Source organism: Podarcis bocagei, assembly GCF_964188305.1.
Source record: "Podarcis bocagei genome assembly, chromosome: 1".
Classification (NCBI taxonomy): Eukaryota; Metazoa; Chordata; class Lepidosauria; order Squamata; family Lacertidae; genus Podarcis; species Podarcis bocagei.
In genome coordinates this window covers 84,100,428-84,118,785 of record NC_138125.1, presented here as the reverse complement: position 1 = coordinate 84,118,785, position 18,358 = coordinate 84,100,428, and the positions used below count along the sequence as shown (strand labels likewise).

At 45.7% G+C, this 18,358-nt stretch overlaps 1 protein-coding gene across 3 annotated transcripts in view; it reads right to left on the bottom strand.

The window, feature by feature from the left end:
• SLC19A1 (solute carrier family 19 member 1) overlaps positions 1-18,122 on the bottom strand; it is a 29,108-nt gene extending 10,986 nt beyond the window's left edge. For 2 of the 3 annotated variants that reach the window (XR_014009811.1, XM_081200812.1), the window contains exons 1-2: positions 17,944-18,122; positions 7,473-7,751 (exon numbers count right to left, since the gene is read on the bottom strand). Coding sequence is in view for 2 of the 3 variants with exons in the window: in XM_081200812.1 (XP_081056938.1) it covers positions 7,473-7,649 (177 nt within the window). In the remaining variant the exon portion in view is untranslated. Of the gene's footprint in view, positions 1-7,472; positions 7,752-15,184; positions 15,285-17,943 lie in introns of those variants that run through there. The other variant, XM_081200813.1, reaches the window with a different exon arrangement.
• Positions 18,123-18,358: the final 236 nt, after the last annotated feature.

Here is an 18,358-nt window from a genome sequence, read left to right as displayed (position 1 = left end):
TACGAAACGAGAGTGGCATGATTATTAGGACTATGCTCTAAATCCCATGTCGTAGACATCTAAGTGAGAGCATGGAACAGCGGAATAAATGGTGGCTTTAATCTGCATGCCCAGTGTTCTGCCGTCAGACACAATGTTAAATTTTTTAAACTCCAAGTTAATACATCCAAACTCTGTCTGGAAAAGCACACTCAGTACTTTGTATGCTCTCACTACTAACCTTAGTCAGCAAACCCACATGGAATTCTATGGTTCATCAAGCCGTAATCGCTCTGACCTATATTCCATCTTCCAAAATGCATGACCTGACATTTTACTGTAGTAGTAACTTTATGACCGGGTCAGTTTACCAAGCCACCTAGGCATTACTAAGTAGTCCATGGTTCACAGTGAAGTTTCCTTTACTTGCTTGTTGAAGGCAGGCAAGGGTGAATTCTCCTAGGTGAATTTTTACTGTTGGCTCAGGCCATTTTTACTGATATATGTAAGCTATTTCTGTGTTGCCCAAAACAGCTTAGAATAATAAGTCAAAGCAGTACAAAAAAACTTTATTAACCATACAATTAAAATCAATAAATATTTAACTCATAAATACAAAACAAGAGCGACAAATAGCACAGATGCACTACAGCTATGCCCCTCATTACTGGCACAAGATGCCAGTCACTCCAGCTTGCCTTAGACATTTGGGCTTAAAATAAAATAAATAAAATTTTAAAAAAGCAGGGAGTAGAATAAAAGCCTTGGGGAAGGGAGTTTCTTAAACAGGAGCACACCACCAAAAAATCCCTATCACATGTGATGCCAGTCTAATTTACCCACTGACAGATCTACGAGCTGATATCAACATGAAGGTCCAAGGCAGGTACATATGGGCATAAATGGTCCTTCATGAAACACTGTTTTAACTAGCTCTTTGAATTGGACCTGGAAACAAACTGGCAGCCAGTGCAGCTGATATAATACTGAAGCAATATGTTCTGATTGCTTTATCCCAACTAACATCTGGGCAGCTGTCATTTAGCACTACTTGAAGTTCCCAAACAATCTTCAAAGGAAGCCCTACCTAAAACCCATTGCAGTAGTCTAGTTTTGAGGTAACCAGTGCATGGGTAACTGAGGCAAGATTTGTCACACTAAGAGGGGGTCTTCGGCTGCTGTAACAGCCAAAGCTGGTAAGGGCACTCCTAGCCACTGCTGCCTGTCCTTCCACAGATTGATTTGTATAGTGTCTGGACAGACCCCACAACCTGCAAACTTGGTCCTTTAGAGGGAGTTCAACCTCGGCCAGAATCTGCTGCTAACCTCCTTCTGGATTAACTGGCTTTCCTTAACCATGACCGCTTTTAAATTAGGAGAGGTTCTCACTGCAACCAACTTTGGGAGTCATAACCCTGCACTATTTTGATCACCTGTTTTCCGGTATCGTTTTGCAGTGCACTGAGAACACTTCACACAGGGCACAGAGCAGGCAAGCATACTAATACAAGCAAAGCACTGTGTGCTGGTTCAAGGGAGGCGAGGTGCTGGTGACACTCAAATCTGCTGAACTGTGCAAAATGCCCTGGGGGCCCCTCGATTTCTGGAAAGGCACCTGCAGATCACAGTCGCCTAATTACAAATATTTGGTCTTGCAAAAACAAAACATCTCGAGCTCCTTCTTCGTTGGGAGCCCAAAAGCAGACCACCCCCCTTCCAGGTCCCTTGCTAAGGAGGTCAGCTAAGCTTCTTCCAGCCTCTTTTGATTGGAACTTGCTGTTTTCTAGCCATGGAAACAAATCAGCAGGAGGGACTCTGATCCTTGGCCAGAGCTGCCCTGCTAGGACGCAGACCAAAAAAATAAAGCTTTCTCCCAGTGAGTGGGGGGAGGTGCGGAAGGGACAGCCTCGTGAACAGGACTCGCGGAAGGTTAAATTCACTTGCCCCATCAGGAGAGACAAAACATTATGATGGATGCCACAAGGAACATTTGGCACAACCACGCTACCCAGACCATAAAACTGCAGGCATTTGTGTATGCTTTACACATAAATTGCCCATAAATTGGTGTGCCCGGGAGAAAATCCACAAATCCTTAGTTAACACTTGAGCCATCCCGACTGTTTTGCTATATTTCGAAGGCAAATCTGCAATCCTGACCACAGCTCTTCTTTTTAAAGTACAGCGGTACCTCGGGTTAAGTACTTAATTCGTTCCGGAGGTCCGCTCTTAACCTGAAACTATTCTTAACCTGAAGCACCACTTTAACTAATGGGGCCTCCTCCTGCTGCTGCGCCGGCGGAGCACAATTTCTGTTCTCATCCTGAAGCAAATTCTTAACCCGAGGTAGTATTTCTGGGTTAACGGAGTCTGTAACCTGAAGCGTATGTAACCCGAGGTACCACTGTACATGGGCTTGAACTATATCTATTATCTTCATATTGAAATCTGTAAGGCAGCTAGTCCTAGATCCTGAGACGGCTGCACAGAAATTGTTGGCTTATATAGTCCATTTATTATATTGCACCTTTCTTTCAACGTGGAGATACACAGGGGTGCCAGGTGGCCTGCCATCCAAGCACTTAGCAGACCTTCTTAGAACCCCCCACTCCAGTGTAACTTTCCATTCTACACAGAAGCCGTTTCAGGGTCAGAAGATGCCAGGCCTGGTTAATGGGTGAAAAGGCAAGCAAGGTCAGGAGAGGAACACACATCAAACAAAATGAGGAGCAGAACCAACGGGGAAAAGGGACAACTCCACTAAAAAGAAAATGCAAGAAGAGTTAGAAGAGGAACTGGGCAGATAATACGAGTTGGGCAAAGCCGGCACCAGCTATGAATGACTAAGAAGCAGTTGCCCCTCTCCCACCATTTTCAGCCAATGTAAAGGATGCAGATTAAGCCAATCTGAATAACCTGTCTATTTATGGGCAGTTCCTGTTGGGTTTTCTGTTCAATGAGTTTGGGAAATGTGAACACACAGAGGTCACAGGCTGAGCCAATACACAGGGATGAAATCTCTGTTCTAGGGCAATAATTATGGAGATGGTCCTACAATTTTTCCTGCTCTAGGAACTGCTCTGTGTCCACTGGCATGTGCTGGGACCATATTTTTTTACCCTAGTCCAGCAATATGTCTCAAAGTACCACCTCACTGAATTCAACCTGTAGGATAATTTCAGCCTATCACTAGCAAGGCATCAATGCCTTCCCTCAATCTCCTAGTCTTTTAGGCTTGGAGAGGCTTGGAAGGATACACAAAGTTCGAGTGAGAGCCATGGAACGGCCTTCCTTGCTTTCACACCATCCATGCCCCCCCCCCAGTGGAAAATGGGAGGCTCCTTTCAGGCCAGGGTTTATTGCTCCAGTGAACATCAAAAGAAGTAAAGAGATGAGTTGGGGTAAAAAAAAATGAGAGAGAGAAAGTGTGCCTAAGTCTGCCCCCCCCGTACTTTCAGCATGTAAAGAAACTGCTCACACAGTTATCACCATGTCTATGAGCTTTGGCCCTTCCAAAAGGGCAAAGTTGGAAGGCAGAATTACGTGATCATGTATGTATGTAGGCTGCCTCCCTGTCACCTCTCCCAGCCAGGCCTGTGTGGGATGAGAGCTGCCCCATGTCCCAGAGAAGCATCTGAGGACAGAAAATAGAAATTATTCATTGCTAAAGGGAGAGATAGATGGTTTAAACATAAACCACCAGGAAATTAGGTTAGCAGGTCAGAGAGTTAAGTTCAGCAAGGCTGTTGCAATCCCAACTCATATTCTGTAAGGCAGTTCAGAGTTCTCAGAATTGGAGGGGGTGGTGGAATACAGACTTCTCCCCTCCCCCTTAAAGCCAGTAACAGAGAAACCCATACAACATTTGTGAAGGGTGCTTTTTAAATTGCTAGATAAAAAAAAGCAGAAGTGCTGTTGGCTAGTGGACAGATTAGCCAACTAAAAGCATTTTTAATTTATTTATTATGTCCAAAACGTGAACAAAATAAGATATAAGTTTACAATAATTCTAAGTTTAGAATATTTACTCTTTGAAAAATGTGGGAGGTCACCAGCACAGACATTTTTATATCATTATTTGGAAAGACCAAGGGAAAATAATTGTACTAAAATAGCAACTGTACAAAACGAACAATTGACATTTAATGTAGCATTAAACCAAGCAGGGGGAGCTTCAAGCTTCCCCGAGTATGATCTGTATTTCTGTATCTGTCATGGCAATGGGTCTTCCAATGCATTAGGGTTGGTGTCCTCCCATAAGCACCACGACACTCTCAAAACGCCCTTGGTACCCACCAAGATTCTCACCCTTTTCAGTTTTTCAATTGAGGATTATTTTCAACATGAATGGCACTGAGCAAAAGTGGAAAGCACTTTGCAGGCCCTCTAGACACTTCACCTTCTGACCTAAATGTCCCCAGAATGCCTCTGTGCATGATGTAGGGGGTGTTCGGCATGATTTTTGGTTTGGTTGTGTGCTTTAACTGATTTTTTTTTTTTGGAGGGGGGAAGTGTTTGAGAGATGTTTTGCCCACTTTTCTTTTGTTTGGGGTATGTGAATTTTGCCTATATTTGGAAGGTGTTGCCTGCTTTTTTTTTTTTTTTTTGGCCTGCTTTGGAGTTTCTGCAGCTGCTTTGCCTATTGTATTTTTTTTTGGGGGGGGGGAGATGCACAAAGCTTTGCCCATTTTTCTTCTGAGAAACTGGAATTCTGTGGTGCCAATGGCAATTTATTAAATTTGCAATTGTTTATGTGGGCCTAAGAAGGTTGGGGACCTCTGTATTAGGGCATGATCTGATTTTTAAAATCCCAATGATTTGAATGGAAAAGCTTCAAACATATGTTGAACTCTCTGCTGAAAACTGACGAGACTCAGAAATACTTGCTATTTTTCTTTCACGCAATAGGATCATTCCTAAGATTATGATTTCAGCATGTGGCTTTTTGTAATATTGAAATCTGTGATTAGATCGATTTGTCGTTTTTAAATGAGACATCAGTAGAAAAAGCAAATACTAAAACGTTTATATCAAATTAATGTTCTAGTACTCAGTTTGATTCCTTGTTAGGCATTTACTACCTGGTAATGTTCAGTTCTTTACTTTGTAAATCACACCCTCAAATCTCCCCTCTCTTCACCACCTCCACAGTCCACATACACCAATTATCCCCCAGCAAAAATGATAATTCTGACTGCAATTGTAACTGAGTGGAATAAAGTCCCCATGGTGTATTCATCCTCAGCAGTCACCTGAGGAAGACTGGCAGTACCCCCATCTCCTTTGAGCAGAAACATATACTTCCTGTGGAATCCTCTCCCTAAAATTCTGTTCAAGTCACACACACAAGGTGGTTTGGCTCTATTCATGAGCCCTGGACAGTCCCAATGTTTACTTACTGGAAGTAACAGGTCAACAGTGCTTCACTATCTCTGAGAGAAGCTTCAGTTAACAACCCTGCACCTTAGCCTGTTACTTCCAGATAAGGAGCAAATGTTTGCATGTCTTGGAAGCTTGAGGTTTTATTGACAGATCAAGGCTACCAACCAAGGTATCAAGCCAGAGAATTGGGGCAGTTCAGAGGTACTGCCAAATGGTAGCTTGCCCTATTGTGAATGAGGACCCAGGAGTCTTGTGCTAACATACTCCCTCCTTCTCCTCCCGTTCTGCATGGTGATACCCTGTCTCCTAGTCTGATTCAGAGCATACAGTAGTTTGGACCATTTAGTCCAAAACCTCATCTATGGTATGAGCTCACCCTGGGATTGAAAACCAGTTTTGCCAGGTGGGATTAAATGGCTTTCCTCAAACCAGGAAAAAGAGGCAGGGAATTGCCATGAATGGGATCGGGGAGTGCTTGAGTTCCTAACTGCTCCATCAGTGTCAAAAACATGGTTTGGTGTGGTGTCCAAAGCAAGTCAATGAGAGCTGCATAAGATGTGCAAGGGATTTCACTAGATTTATGAGAATCAGGGCCATCCACGTGCCCTGCAATTTGTACCACTTCACTGCCCTCCTCCTTTTCATTATCGCGGAACTCTTCCAAGATGCCCTCTGTCTCCTGGCAGAGAGCACCACTTGTTGCTGAAACTACTAGAGAATAGCCAGGAGCAGATTGTGGAAGAAATGGGGGGCATGGTTGAAGTAGGAAGTTGCTGAGTAATTCCTTAGTTGCAGTTAGGGGCAAAGATACACTTTGATGCCATCTGCCAGCAGGAAGGAACACTGTGTCCCATCTCCCATAGGTACCCAGCCACCCAAAAGTGCTAGATCCAAAGCAAAGAAAACAACTAAGGATGGATGGAATGAACGGGAAAAGGAACAACAAAGGGGGAATCGTAAAACAATGCAGCATTTTAAGAAAGAAAGAAAGAGGGGGGGAGGGAGAGAAAGAAAGCCCAATGCATTTCAACATGTTGCTTCCTTCCTGGGCAAAAAGATCTTACATTGTTACAACAGTTCACAGTGAGCAGACAACTCAGATGCTTACTTAGCTAACCCAGCTGAACAATTCACTTACAAACTCAAACTGTTAAACAGGCAACAGGTAGGCAGGCAACAGGATGAAGTTCTTTTTGGTTGCATTTAATAATAATAAAAAAGCACAATAGCACCCTACAGCACTGTGACCAAACGATAAAACACTTTCCCAGTGATTTTCATTACTTTATTAACTACGTGAAGCATAATCCATTTCCCATCGGGCAGGCAATGCTGCATGGTGAGGGCTGTGTACGCTGGCACTGGCTCAGCACAAGCCTCTTTTCTCACTACCCTTCGTGTCCAGAATCACAGAATTATGGCACTGGAAAGGACCGTGAAGGTTACTTTGTCGGACACTCTACTAAGCATAAGCTCTACAATGCAGGATGCAGCCTCAAAATCCCTGAGCTGGTCATCCAGCCTCTGCTTAAATACCTCAAGCAAACGAGAGTCCACCACCTCCCAAGCCAGTCTGTGCTGCTGATAGCTTAGGACTTATCCACACTTACCTTTTGTTGTTTTGCCCCAAGCTTTCCCTGCAAAAACCTGCTCTTTAAAGCTAAATTGGAGCAAACCTCTATTTGGGTTTTGATCCAATTGCTGTTTGCTCCAATAGAGCTTTAAAGAGCAGGTTTCCATGGGGAAAGCTACGAAGAAGGGGAAAAGTGCTCTGACACAGAGCTTTTAAATCACAGGCTGTGGCTGGAATGAGCTGGGGAAAGGTAAGTGTGGATAAGCCCTCATAATGTTTGGAGGTGTCTCCTAATGTGTAGCTGCACGCCAGGAGGCCTATGCCCACCTGTCTTCTGCACATCCCAGCCACCCCTCTCCTCCCCATGGGCCACCCACTGATCCTCTCAATTTTCCCACCAGCACACACAGGCAGGATATGGGGATGGAGAAGCAGCCATCCCTAGCCTACTGCCCCAGACCAGAAGCTACTCGGGAAAACTTGCTCCGTTCACATGCAGGGCTCCCTTTGGCCTTCTGCAACTCTCCCCTGAGCTCACCTCTTCCTTTGTGAAGTTCTTCTCCGACCCCAACAGGTAGGGTGTGATGAAGCTCTCTCCAGGTCTGATCTGGTTCATGAAGCCATAGAAGCAGAGGTAGAACACAAGGAGCTTCCAGCGAGGGTCCGGAAGTGGGTCGGGGGGTTGCTTTTCGGGGTTTTCGGCCTCAGCAGACATGGCTCAACCACGTTGTCTCAATCAGTGGTAGGAGAGAGGAGCTCTTTTCACAGCATCCCTGTCCCTTGGCCACAGAAAAGCCTCCAGCATGCATAGGTGTGTCTGCAGAAAAAGGAGAGTTTGGCACCACGTCAAATTTCCTAGTTGGAACATTGCAAACTAATACCCCCATCATCTGGCTGGGAATTTAGTTAATTTTGTAGCTACAAATCTAAGAGAACAAACAACACTCTGGTTCCTGCCCCCCTGCTGCCACTGCAATGCCTTTTAAGTCCGCTTCCACATGGTGCCTGTGACCATTTCAACTGAATGCTTGAAGGCTGCCAGATCAGAACTTCAAAAAACCAAGAAATGCTGAAGCAGAGTTTATTCAGCTGGACTGATACATTTGCAAGCAATGAATGATAAATACTGGTATCATCCCTATTGTTTTCTACTCTTTTACTCCAAGAGCTTAGAACAGAGGTTTCTTTAAGGCTCACAACAGCCCTGTGAGGTAGGTGGGCTGAGAAATACCCAAGGACACCTTGGTCACATCGTAACTGAGCAAGGATAAGAACCAAGTTTGCCAGCCATACAGATCTAACACTGCTGCTGCTGTAACACACAGGCTCTGAATAAGGAATGAGTGGCAATAACAGAGGTTAATACTTATGATTAACTACTGACCAGGTTAGACTGAAATGCATCATACATGAAATTACTTTTCAAGACCAATTGGGTTTTTCAGCTGGTTTAAGCTGGTTGTGAAGAGGCTCTGTACAATGAAACATGGCTAGCCATGCAAGCATTTGATACATGACTGGAATTCTTTCAGCAGCGTGGAAATGAATGGTCTTATATAAGTGTTTTATGGCCTCATTCTGTTTTGGTTGTTTCCCTGAATTACTGTTACCCACCCTGAGATGCAGTATAAAGGCCAGAAAGTGTGTGTGTGTGTGTGTGTGTGTGTGTGTGTGTGTGTGTGTGTATCAGTGTTTCCCAACCTTTTTTGGGCAAAGGCACACTTGTTTCATGAAAAAAATCTCGAGGCACACCACCATTACAGCCCCGTGACGTCAGCGCGCAGCGTCACGCCGGGAGGTACATGAATTGCTAGCAAATTACATAATCATCTCCTTGAGGGCTGGCTCATCTTCTCCGAAGGCAGAACCCCATTAATTAACAGCACAGACTCACACCATAGCCAAGACGAGGGGGGAAAACCTCAGTCATGCACAGTCATGCACATGTGGGGGCTAAATGAGGACGAAGACCGGGCAGAGAGCAGGGTTCAAATCACCCCACCTGGCCAGGACAATCCCTGGGTGCTCCCTTGGGCCACTCGCCTGACCCACCTCGCAGGGCTGTTGTTGCGAGGATAACACGGGGAGAACCACGCGCGCCCCCGGGAGCTCCTTGGAGGAGAAAGCGGGCGATGAATGCAATGCACGAAATATATGAGAGGCGACCAGGTTTTGCAGGTGAGGGGCCCCCGCCAGCCTCCGCTTCCAACACCCGGCGCAACGACGCCGAAGTTTCCCCCCGGGCTCGGCTCGGGGAGCAGCGCTGCTCCCCCCCCGGCTCCCCTTCACCCTCCCGGCTCTCTCTGCTGCCCACTGGGGACCCCCCTCACCTGCCAAGTCCGGAGCGCCGGTGGAAGTTGCATGCATGCATGCAGGGCGCCGCGTTGCCATTGCATTGCACTGCACTCCATGCAACGCCTGCACGCATGCATTGCCTTGCACGCCCGCCAAGGGGTCTCCCCGCGGTCCGATGCGTCCCCTCCGGCGCGGATGCAGCATTGCAAAAATAACCCACCCCCCGACGCAGCCCTACCTGGGGGGCAGCCTCCGCCTCCGCCGCTCCACCTCCGCGGGGATCCCCGGGCTCCATCCTGCCGCCCGATCTCCGCGGGGGCGCAGGCAGGCTGCGCGGGGTCTGCGCGGAAGAGCCCCTGCCCGCCCGGCCGCCGCCGCTGCGCTCATTCCATGGCCGGGAGAAGAGCGCTTCAAACAAAACGCCCGGCCCGCCAGGCCACGCTGGGAAACGTAGTTTGCGCACCCCGCGCGGGCGCAGAGCCCAAGGGCGAGGGGACTACGGATCCCGGCAGCCCCCGCGCCAGGGACGGAGGGGGAGAGGCCGGGTGCAGGGATGGAGGGACGGGTGAGCGAGTGAGTGAGTGGCAGCCGCCAAGCCTTGGCCGAGAGCCAGGAAGGGCCTCCCCGGAGGAGGAGGAGGAGGAGGGAGGCGCAGAGCGGGAGGGAGGGAGGGAACCCCAGGGGTCATCTAGTGACAGCGCCCCAATCGAAAATTTGACTTTTTTAAAAAAAAATCTTTCGAATTTTTTAATTTTTCCCGCGGCACACCAGGCAACATCTCGCGGCACACTAGTGTGCCGCGGAACAGTGGTTGGGAAACACTGGTGTATATGATGAGATGAGCATATTATGCCAGAACTGTAAGAGACAAGGCAGACAATGAAACTGAGCTGGATGGACCAATGGTCTGATTGAGTATAAGGCAGCTTCCAATGTTCCCACAATTTGCACTGAACCAAACTGGCCAAAGTGCTGGTTTCGGGCAACCCATAAAATCCCAAATGCCTGGGGCCAGCCTATACACAAGACCAGCATCTCTCATATGTGCGCATTCAATCATTTAGACTAACATAAGAAACCCTTCTCTAAGTTGTTCTCTCTGCAACAATTCCATACACACACCCTGCCCAGTGAACAATCATCAATGAAGCAGATGCAGGTACGGTGGTACCTCGGGTTAAGAACTTAATTCGTTCCGGAGGTCCGTTCTTAACCTGAAACTGTTCTTAACCTGAAGCACCACTTTAGCTAATGGGGCCTCCTGCTGCTGCCGCGCCGCCGGAACATGATTTCTGTTCTCATCCTGAAGCAAAGTTCTTAACCCGAGGTAATATTTCTGGGTTAGCGGAGTCTGGAACCTGAAGCGTATGTAACCCGAGGTACCACTGTACCAGAGAAGGGACCCTTCTTCCTGGTGGCGCAACACCTTTGGAACACGCTCTCCAGAGATGCCTGCCTGGTGCCTAACTGGTATCACTCACTCCTAGGTGGAGTTGCCTCTATTCTCCTACACTTCTTCAGGAGAATTTCTTCTGCTGTTTTAGGGTGGAGTTGTCATTGTAGTTTTACAATATTTGATGCTTTCCTTCCTCCAATTGTAATATGGATATTGTCCTTATTTAGAGTTACCAAACACTCATCAACTTTGGGCAAAAAACAACGATGACACAACTTTTCCGTCCGGATTTTCACTTTTTGAAATATGGCAACCCTACCTTATTTACAAGCTGGCTTTCACCAGTAAAATGGGGAAAATGGGACATAAAAAACTTAAATAATATTTACTAGTTTCTACTAGCAACCCCGCCTCCCGCTTCCACACACATCACATTCAGGATGTTTTAACATCCTTATTATTCAAAGGATACACTATGCCATGGGTAGGTAAACTAAGGCCCGGGGGCCAGATCTGGCCCAATCACCTTCTAAGTCTGGCCCGCGGGTGGTCCGGGAATCGGCGTGTTTTTACATGCGTAGAATGTGTTCTTTTATTTAAATGTGTTCTTTTATTTAAAATGCATCTCTGGGTTATTTGTGGGGCATAGGAATTTGTTCATTCCCCCCCAATATAGTCCGGCCCCCCACAAGATCTGAGGGACAGTGGACCGCCCCACCCTGCTGATAAAGTTTGCTGACCCCTGCTATGCTGAGAAAAATCTGGCCCACTGGTTACAGACAACCCCCTCAGCTGGTATTACCTCCTCTTGGCTTTCAGGATCAACAGGTTCACATTCAGCTCATTAAACATTCAATTTTCAATCTTTAGTTTCTTATAATGTACTAATTTTTGACAATTATTGCCTTCCAAAGCAACTTACATAAATTAAAGAAATGAAAGACCAGCCTTACAAACTAAACAATCAAATGAGCAAATGGAAATTGAAGGAAGGAAGGAAGAGAGAGAGAAAGGAGATCAGTCACAATAAAGTCGTGAGCTAGAAGTGGGCATTTGTATCCAGCTCTCCATCCCAGGATGACATTCCCCTGCAGGAGTTCTTGCCTTAAGAGCAACTGGTGGCTCTTGCTTCTCTGACCAATAGATGGGTCGCAGGTATCCTTTACCCCTGCAAAGCAACTAGCATTTGTAGCAAAGGCTCTTTCTGCCACGGAGGCAAGAGAAAAAAACCTATTGCAGCTGCTCCTTCCTTGGCCAGCAAGCAGATGGTGCCAGGCTGGTCTCCCCCTCGCTGTGATGTTCTTCCTGGGAGCAGGGTGGGCAGAGTCCCAGTGGAACTTGGTCACCCACAGATTAATGCAATGGGTGGAATTAAATGTCATGCTAATGTGATTGTCCAAGCATCTCTCTTCTCTCTCTCTCCACCCCTGCTAGCTGACCCTCCTGAGCAGTTTTTGGTGGTGGGCAGGCTGCTCAGGGACCAGGGGAGGCAGGAACAGCTGCCCGGAGGACTCCCAAGGAGAGGGGAGAGGAGGCTGAGGGAAGACTCCCAAGGGAGGGTGTTCAGAAAAAGGGTGAGAGGCTGCCAGCTCTGCAGGCAAGGGGTGACATAACTGGGCTCCATAGGCGTGCCGCAGAAAGAAGGTAGTTGGCCAAGGGAGCAGTAGACTCAAAACAGTTGAAAACCTATGATTCAGGGTACCATCGAAGTATGTCCAATTTCTACAACTCCATTTGAAAACTCTCAGAGCTATACACTCTGCTAAGCCCTGCATTTTTCTGGACCCTCTCTCCACCCCATTTGACAGTCAGGTTTTCCTGCTCTGTCAACAGGTTATACAGAGGAAACATCTCACTTCTGTTTGGACAGCGTTATAGTGGATTAGGGCAATCTGACGGGTGAGCAAGCAGAACACCACACTGCTCTGTAGGAGGTGAACTAGCTGATAATCCCCTTCCCTTCAGGAGACAAAATGCACTTTGGACCTTTCAGGTTTGACTTTCTAGAGGTGTAGTGTTGCCAATGGAACAGGAGATGTGTATGAAATTTGTGTAGGGGGGGTGTATATGTGACACTTTGGATCCTGACCAAAGTAGCTAGAGATCTGGTGGCAGATGTGCTGTTTGTACTGGTATTATAGAAACCATTTTCGGTACATTTTGAAGACTTAAATTCTCTCTTCTTAACACCATCAAAATGGAACCAGCCATTAGTGAATGTGGGCTTTAGAGATTTTTGATTTTTTAAAATGTATACTGCCCTTAATCCAAAGATCACAGGGCCGTTCACAACAGAAAAATACAAAATGAGAATGCAAAATACATTAACAAACCAAAACAACCCCCCCCCAAGCAAATTTAAAAAGCCATAGAATGTTAATCTAATCAGCCAAATGCCTGGTAGAAGAGAAACATTTGCCTGGCACCTAAAGATATGTAATGAAGGTTGCATGTGAGTCTCCCAGGGGAGAGCATTCTACAATATATCGTGTTATTTTAGATCATCTTATTTTTACTGCTGGTAACTCAGACCAGCTGAATTTTATCTCACTGTTGCTGTGTGTATTTGGCCAAAAGCACATTTAAAAAGTTGTCATCTTGATTTAGAAACTCAATCAAGCACACAAATCAATCTGGCTGACCTGACCCAACATGCCTCCCCCCACTTACAAATGCCAACAAACCCCACTGCAGCCAAGCACAGACAACCAACCACACCCGGGCCCCCAATCCCTCTCACGACCAAGGAAATGCAACAAGCGAATAGAAGGAGAACCTATCCAGTTGACACTGACACAAAACCCCACATGTACACCACCCCTCTCCCCACTCTCTTTGTCTTGACCTCATACTGTACTCAACACTAATGTCTCATAACAAATGTAAACGATCTGTAAAAAAGACTGCACAACCTGAAAAAGAGAGCCAAGGCTTGGTTTACTTTTGTAAACCAGGAAAATCTTTTTAAAAAATTTAAAAAAAGAAAAAATCAATCAAGCCTTACTTTTTCAGATTGTGTCAGTATCACCTGTATTACACTTGCTTCCCATTCTTTTCCCAAGGAGTTCAGAGACAGTATCTGTGAGATTTACAGTTCTCTATCCTAGGGGCTACCAAGCACCAGATTTCTTTAGCTTCAAGAGCCAGAAATACAACTAGCAGGGTGGTAGCCAAATCATCTACACATTTTTTAAAAATAAATAAATAAATTCATTGTTTTATTGCCCCGGTTCTCACTTGGTCCTTGCTCCTCAAACATTTTACAGTGGTGCCTCGCAAGACGAAATTAATTCGTTCCGCGAGTTTTGTCGTCTTGTGATTTTTTTCGTTTTGCGAAGCATGGTGTCGGAAAAGTTTTGGAAAAGCTTCAAAAATCACCAAAGTCTTCAAAAACCTCAAAAAGGCTACCACACCACGTGCTATGAGTTGCTCCTCGAAGTCAAGTCGCAACTGTATTAACGGTTTTAAGAAAAAGGAAACAAACTTGCATGATGTTTCCGTCTTGCGAAGCAAGCCCATAGGGAAAATAGTCTTGCGAAGCAACTCAAAAAACCAAAAACCCTTTCATCTAGCGAGTTTTCCGTCTTGCGAGGCATTCGTCTTGCGAGGTACCACTGTATCTGCATGAAAATACACCACAACTAAGCCTTTTTTATCTTCTATAAAACAACTATAAAGAAGGTTCCATGCTGCTGCTGACAACACTTCAAGATAAAAAGACACCTCCATTCTTATTCTCTAACACAGGCTTAAAAAATTAACTTAACCAACTCACCTGTAGCAAAAAAATAAATAAAATCAACTGCCTCCAGCTGACCCCCACAGGGGGTCTATTTGTGAGCTAGTAACTTTTGTGGGTTTATATGTAATGCTGCTTGAATCCCAGTCTGGATTGTGGATATGCCCTAAGGTCTACCACTGCCCCAGACCTTATTATAATGCTCCCTGAATACTAAGTTGTGAGCCTGTTTTATGAAACAAACAAATGCGCGCACACACTATCAGTATCTTACATACAGAGATGTAATAGCCAAGAAAGCCAGGAGGTTCCCAATTTGGTTGTGTCTGTGTTCAAGTGATAAGTCGCTGTCTTTCAAAAAAGTAAGCACTACATGTTAGTGTAGCTGACACAACGCAATGTAGTGAACATGTAATACTAGCATGGTGTTTGAGAGGGCATTTACAGTATTGTCTCAATTTAATTGGTCTAAGCTGCAACCCTATGCATACTCACCAACAAGCAAGTCCAAATGAACATAGTGGGATGTATTTCTGACTAAACGCACAAACAACTGCATTGCTAATAAAGTTTCATGGTAGGGCACTTGCTGAGTCTCCAGCAGCTAGTAAAAATGACATTAAAAACTGACAAAAGAAAACCAAAATATTAAATAAAAATGATACTCCAATAAGGCATATTTTACAATTAAATTAAAAACAAACAGAACTCCACAGAAACTTAAAAGGTCTATATTTTATTGGGCCAACTTCTACTGGTCACAGTGTAAGCTTGTGAATTTCAGTAAACCCTTCTGTAAAAGAAGATAGCAAGGTGTTACCTTATTTGATCTTTGAAACACTGGGGAGTAAAGTCTGCAGAGTCATGCCATTGCATGCTCATTTGAGTCAGCACCATCACTTTCAATAACCAACTATTTAAAAAACAACAACACAATTGCAACGCATGCATAGTCCTGAAATAAAATGAAATGAAAAAAACACTACCATTCTTGATCAAAGGTTATTAAAGATCTGAGCACTATCGTTCCTACAAGTTAATAAAAGGAATAGTGCATGCATACCATAATAACGTTTTATTTTACAATTAGGTGGGGCAAGCCTATTGTTCTGCTATACTGACAACTGCTATGGCATGGCTATGCCAACTTCTACTGGTCATAGTGTAAGCTTGTGAATTTCAGTAAACCCTTCTCTTCCCCCCGCCCCCCCCCCCCCGCCATGGCTCCTCTCTTACATCAGCTGTGTTGGTTGCCCATTTGTTTCTGGGTCAAATTCAAAGTGCTGGATGTAACATAAATGGTTTCACTGAAAATACAATAATCTGCCATCCACTTAGGCCTGAATAAAAAACTTTCCTGTTTATTCTCACCACCATTAGAAGTATGGTTGGTGTGTAAAAGGGAACAGACCTTTCATTTGGTGGTGGCCAAGATGCAGAACTCCCTGCTCCAGGAGATCAATTTTATCTGCCATCAGTTGTTTTTCCACTCTCATTTGAAAATACCTTGACCCTGCTAATATGTGGTTATGTTTTGCTCCTTCTGGATTTTCCCCCTATAGGTTTTTTGTTTTGTTTTAATGGTTTCTTTCATCTGCCCCCCGCCCCCCAACCCACTTACGCTCTTTTTTCAGTTATACTTATAAAGCATTAATTCCCTTCTAAAATTAAGTTTCCCAACTCCTGCTAAGATTTTTGTAATCCTAACCCCACACAAACTGGCTGGGAGAAGTTGAGGTGAACCACCTTCCCCATCCCCACCCCCAAAAACCCTGGCCAAAAGCTAGGTTGCAGTTTCATCTCACACATTAGGTACACTAACATATTCTTATAAATTTGGGGGAGGGGCAAGACTCTCCTAAAATATATGGATTCAATAAAGGGTTAGATATATATGGTATATATAGGTTGTCATAAAGACACCACCGTCTCCACTGTGTCTCACTGCCCAAAAGGAAACACAGACACTGGTAAGAGTGCCTGGTACCCCTGGAATCTAGTCTTGCCTGGAGAGTGGGGTGACATGCATCAGAATCTACCTGGTTAGCACTGCTCTGCCTGAGATTTTCTGAATGTATTCTATGGTGTAGTTTAAGCAGCTGTAATATTACATTCAGCTCTCGACCAAATATGTAAAGAAAGCCAGCCAGCTAGCCACATGTGGTTTATTGCGCAGCTTACTCCCTTGGAATGTTATAAACACCAATGCAGTAGACAGCCTGCTCCAGTACCAGGTCAGGAGAACTACAGCAATTAAGCCTACTAATATTTACATACAATTGCTTGTGTGCGCACACATTCTCTTCAGCAGAGGGGGAATGTACATTGTGCTTGCCACTTACAATTAAAGGCCAGGATTCAGAGAGCTGGATTTCCAAAAGTCATATAGCCCAACCCTCTCAACGTAGAAAATCCCATATTAGAGCATCCCTAATAGGTGGTCAACCAGCCACAGATGAAAAACCTCTAGGAGAGTTCTCTAATTTGGAGCCAATGAACAGGGATTTTTTTATTTTAGCTTTGGGAGTTGTAGTTGTATGGGAGTGCCAACTGCGGGGGGGGGGGTCCAGTCTGAATATATCAGACCAAATATATCACCATCTACATTACTTTATAACAATTATTGTCCAAAAAAAAAAGCATAGGTCTGGAGGACTACATAATGATCTGTAGGCTCATCAGGAGAACATCAGTACTGTATTCCACAGCTGCAGTCATTAAAAATGAGCCCCCCTCCCCACTTAACAGCAGAGTTTGGTATATATTACTATGGGTTACATATCTTCCATAGTTTAAAGCTGCCATCCTAAAAACCAGGAAGCCTATTTGTGAGCACAATGGGATTTACTTCTAAACATTGTTAGGATTGCACTGTAAACAAGCACCGTTTCAGGATATATTTACCACTAACACCTTCTTGTTTAGAAAGACTTTGCCACTAAAACTTTCCTGTTTAGAAATGCTTTGGGAGAATGAATTATGAATTGTGTGTGTGTGTTTTGCTTTTAACTTGTTGCAAGGAAATGTTTCCACAGGTGGAAGGCGGCCAGTTACTTTAATTGCTGCTTCATACTGTATCTGCTTTTGTATTCTGAGATTTTCCTAATCTCGTTCTCATGTTTACTTTCACCCCTTGTCATAAGCCACCTTCAGCTTTTTCAGAGGAAAGGAGCGGCTGGGATACACGTTCTAAAGGCATGCATACATTAACTTTAAAAAAAAATCACCCCCTCAAACGCGCGGCAAGGTGTGGCCGCGACAAGTTTTACTACCCCGCACACGGCTTCCCAGGTGTCAAAACATACGTTTGCCACAGGAGCAACGTGGACGAGACACCTGACCTATGCTCCTTTGCACAGAGTATCAAAAACTGCAACAAGCGTGGGAGCAACAAGTTCCCCTTCTCTTTACAGGACCAGCATTGGGAGCATGGGGGTTTTGCGTTTTTTGCAGGATAGAGCCCTTGGTGACCCTGCATCTCCCAGGTGGCACCCCAAACATTTCCCTCTGGCTAACCAGGCTGGTCCCTGCGCCCGCCCCAGGCCCCCCGGCCCTTGCTCTCCCGGCCCCTTCTCCTACCTTTTGCCTCTTGCTCTCCCAATGCACGGACTCAGGCGCCTCGCCAGCAGCACCCCGCCGCCATCCTCTCCCCAAGCAGCGCGCGACCCTCACAGCGCCGCGCGGGGAAAGCGCTCTGCAGGCGCCTCCCGCAGCAGAGCAGAGCCCTCCCCCAGGCGCCAGCGGCCTCTCGCACGTGGAGAGGCGAGGCGGAGAGGGACCGGTGCCTACTGGGGACTGTAGTTCTGACGAGGCCCCGGCGCTGGGCAAGGCACGGCGGAACTACAGCGCCCACAATGCAAGGAGGGCGGAAGATGCTCCCGCAGATAAGCAACAACGCGCCAACGAAGCCACGTGCTCGCCTGCTTCCGTTTGCAAAAATCAAATCCAACTCGGTCAAGTCGCCCGACTTGGGGTTACTGTTTTCTTCACCGGG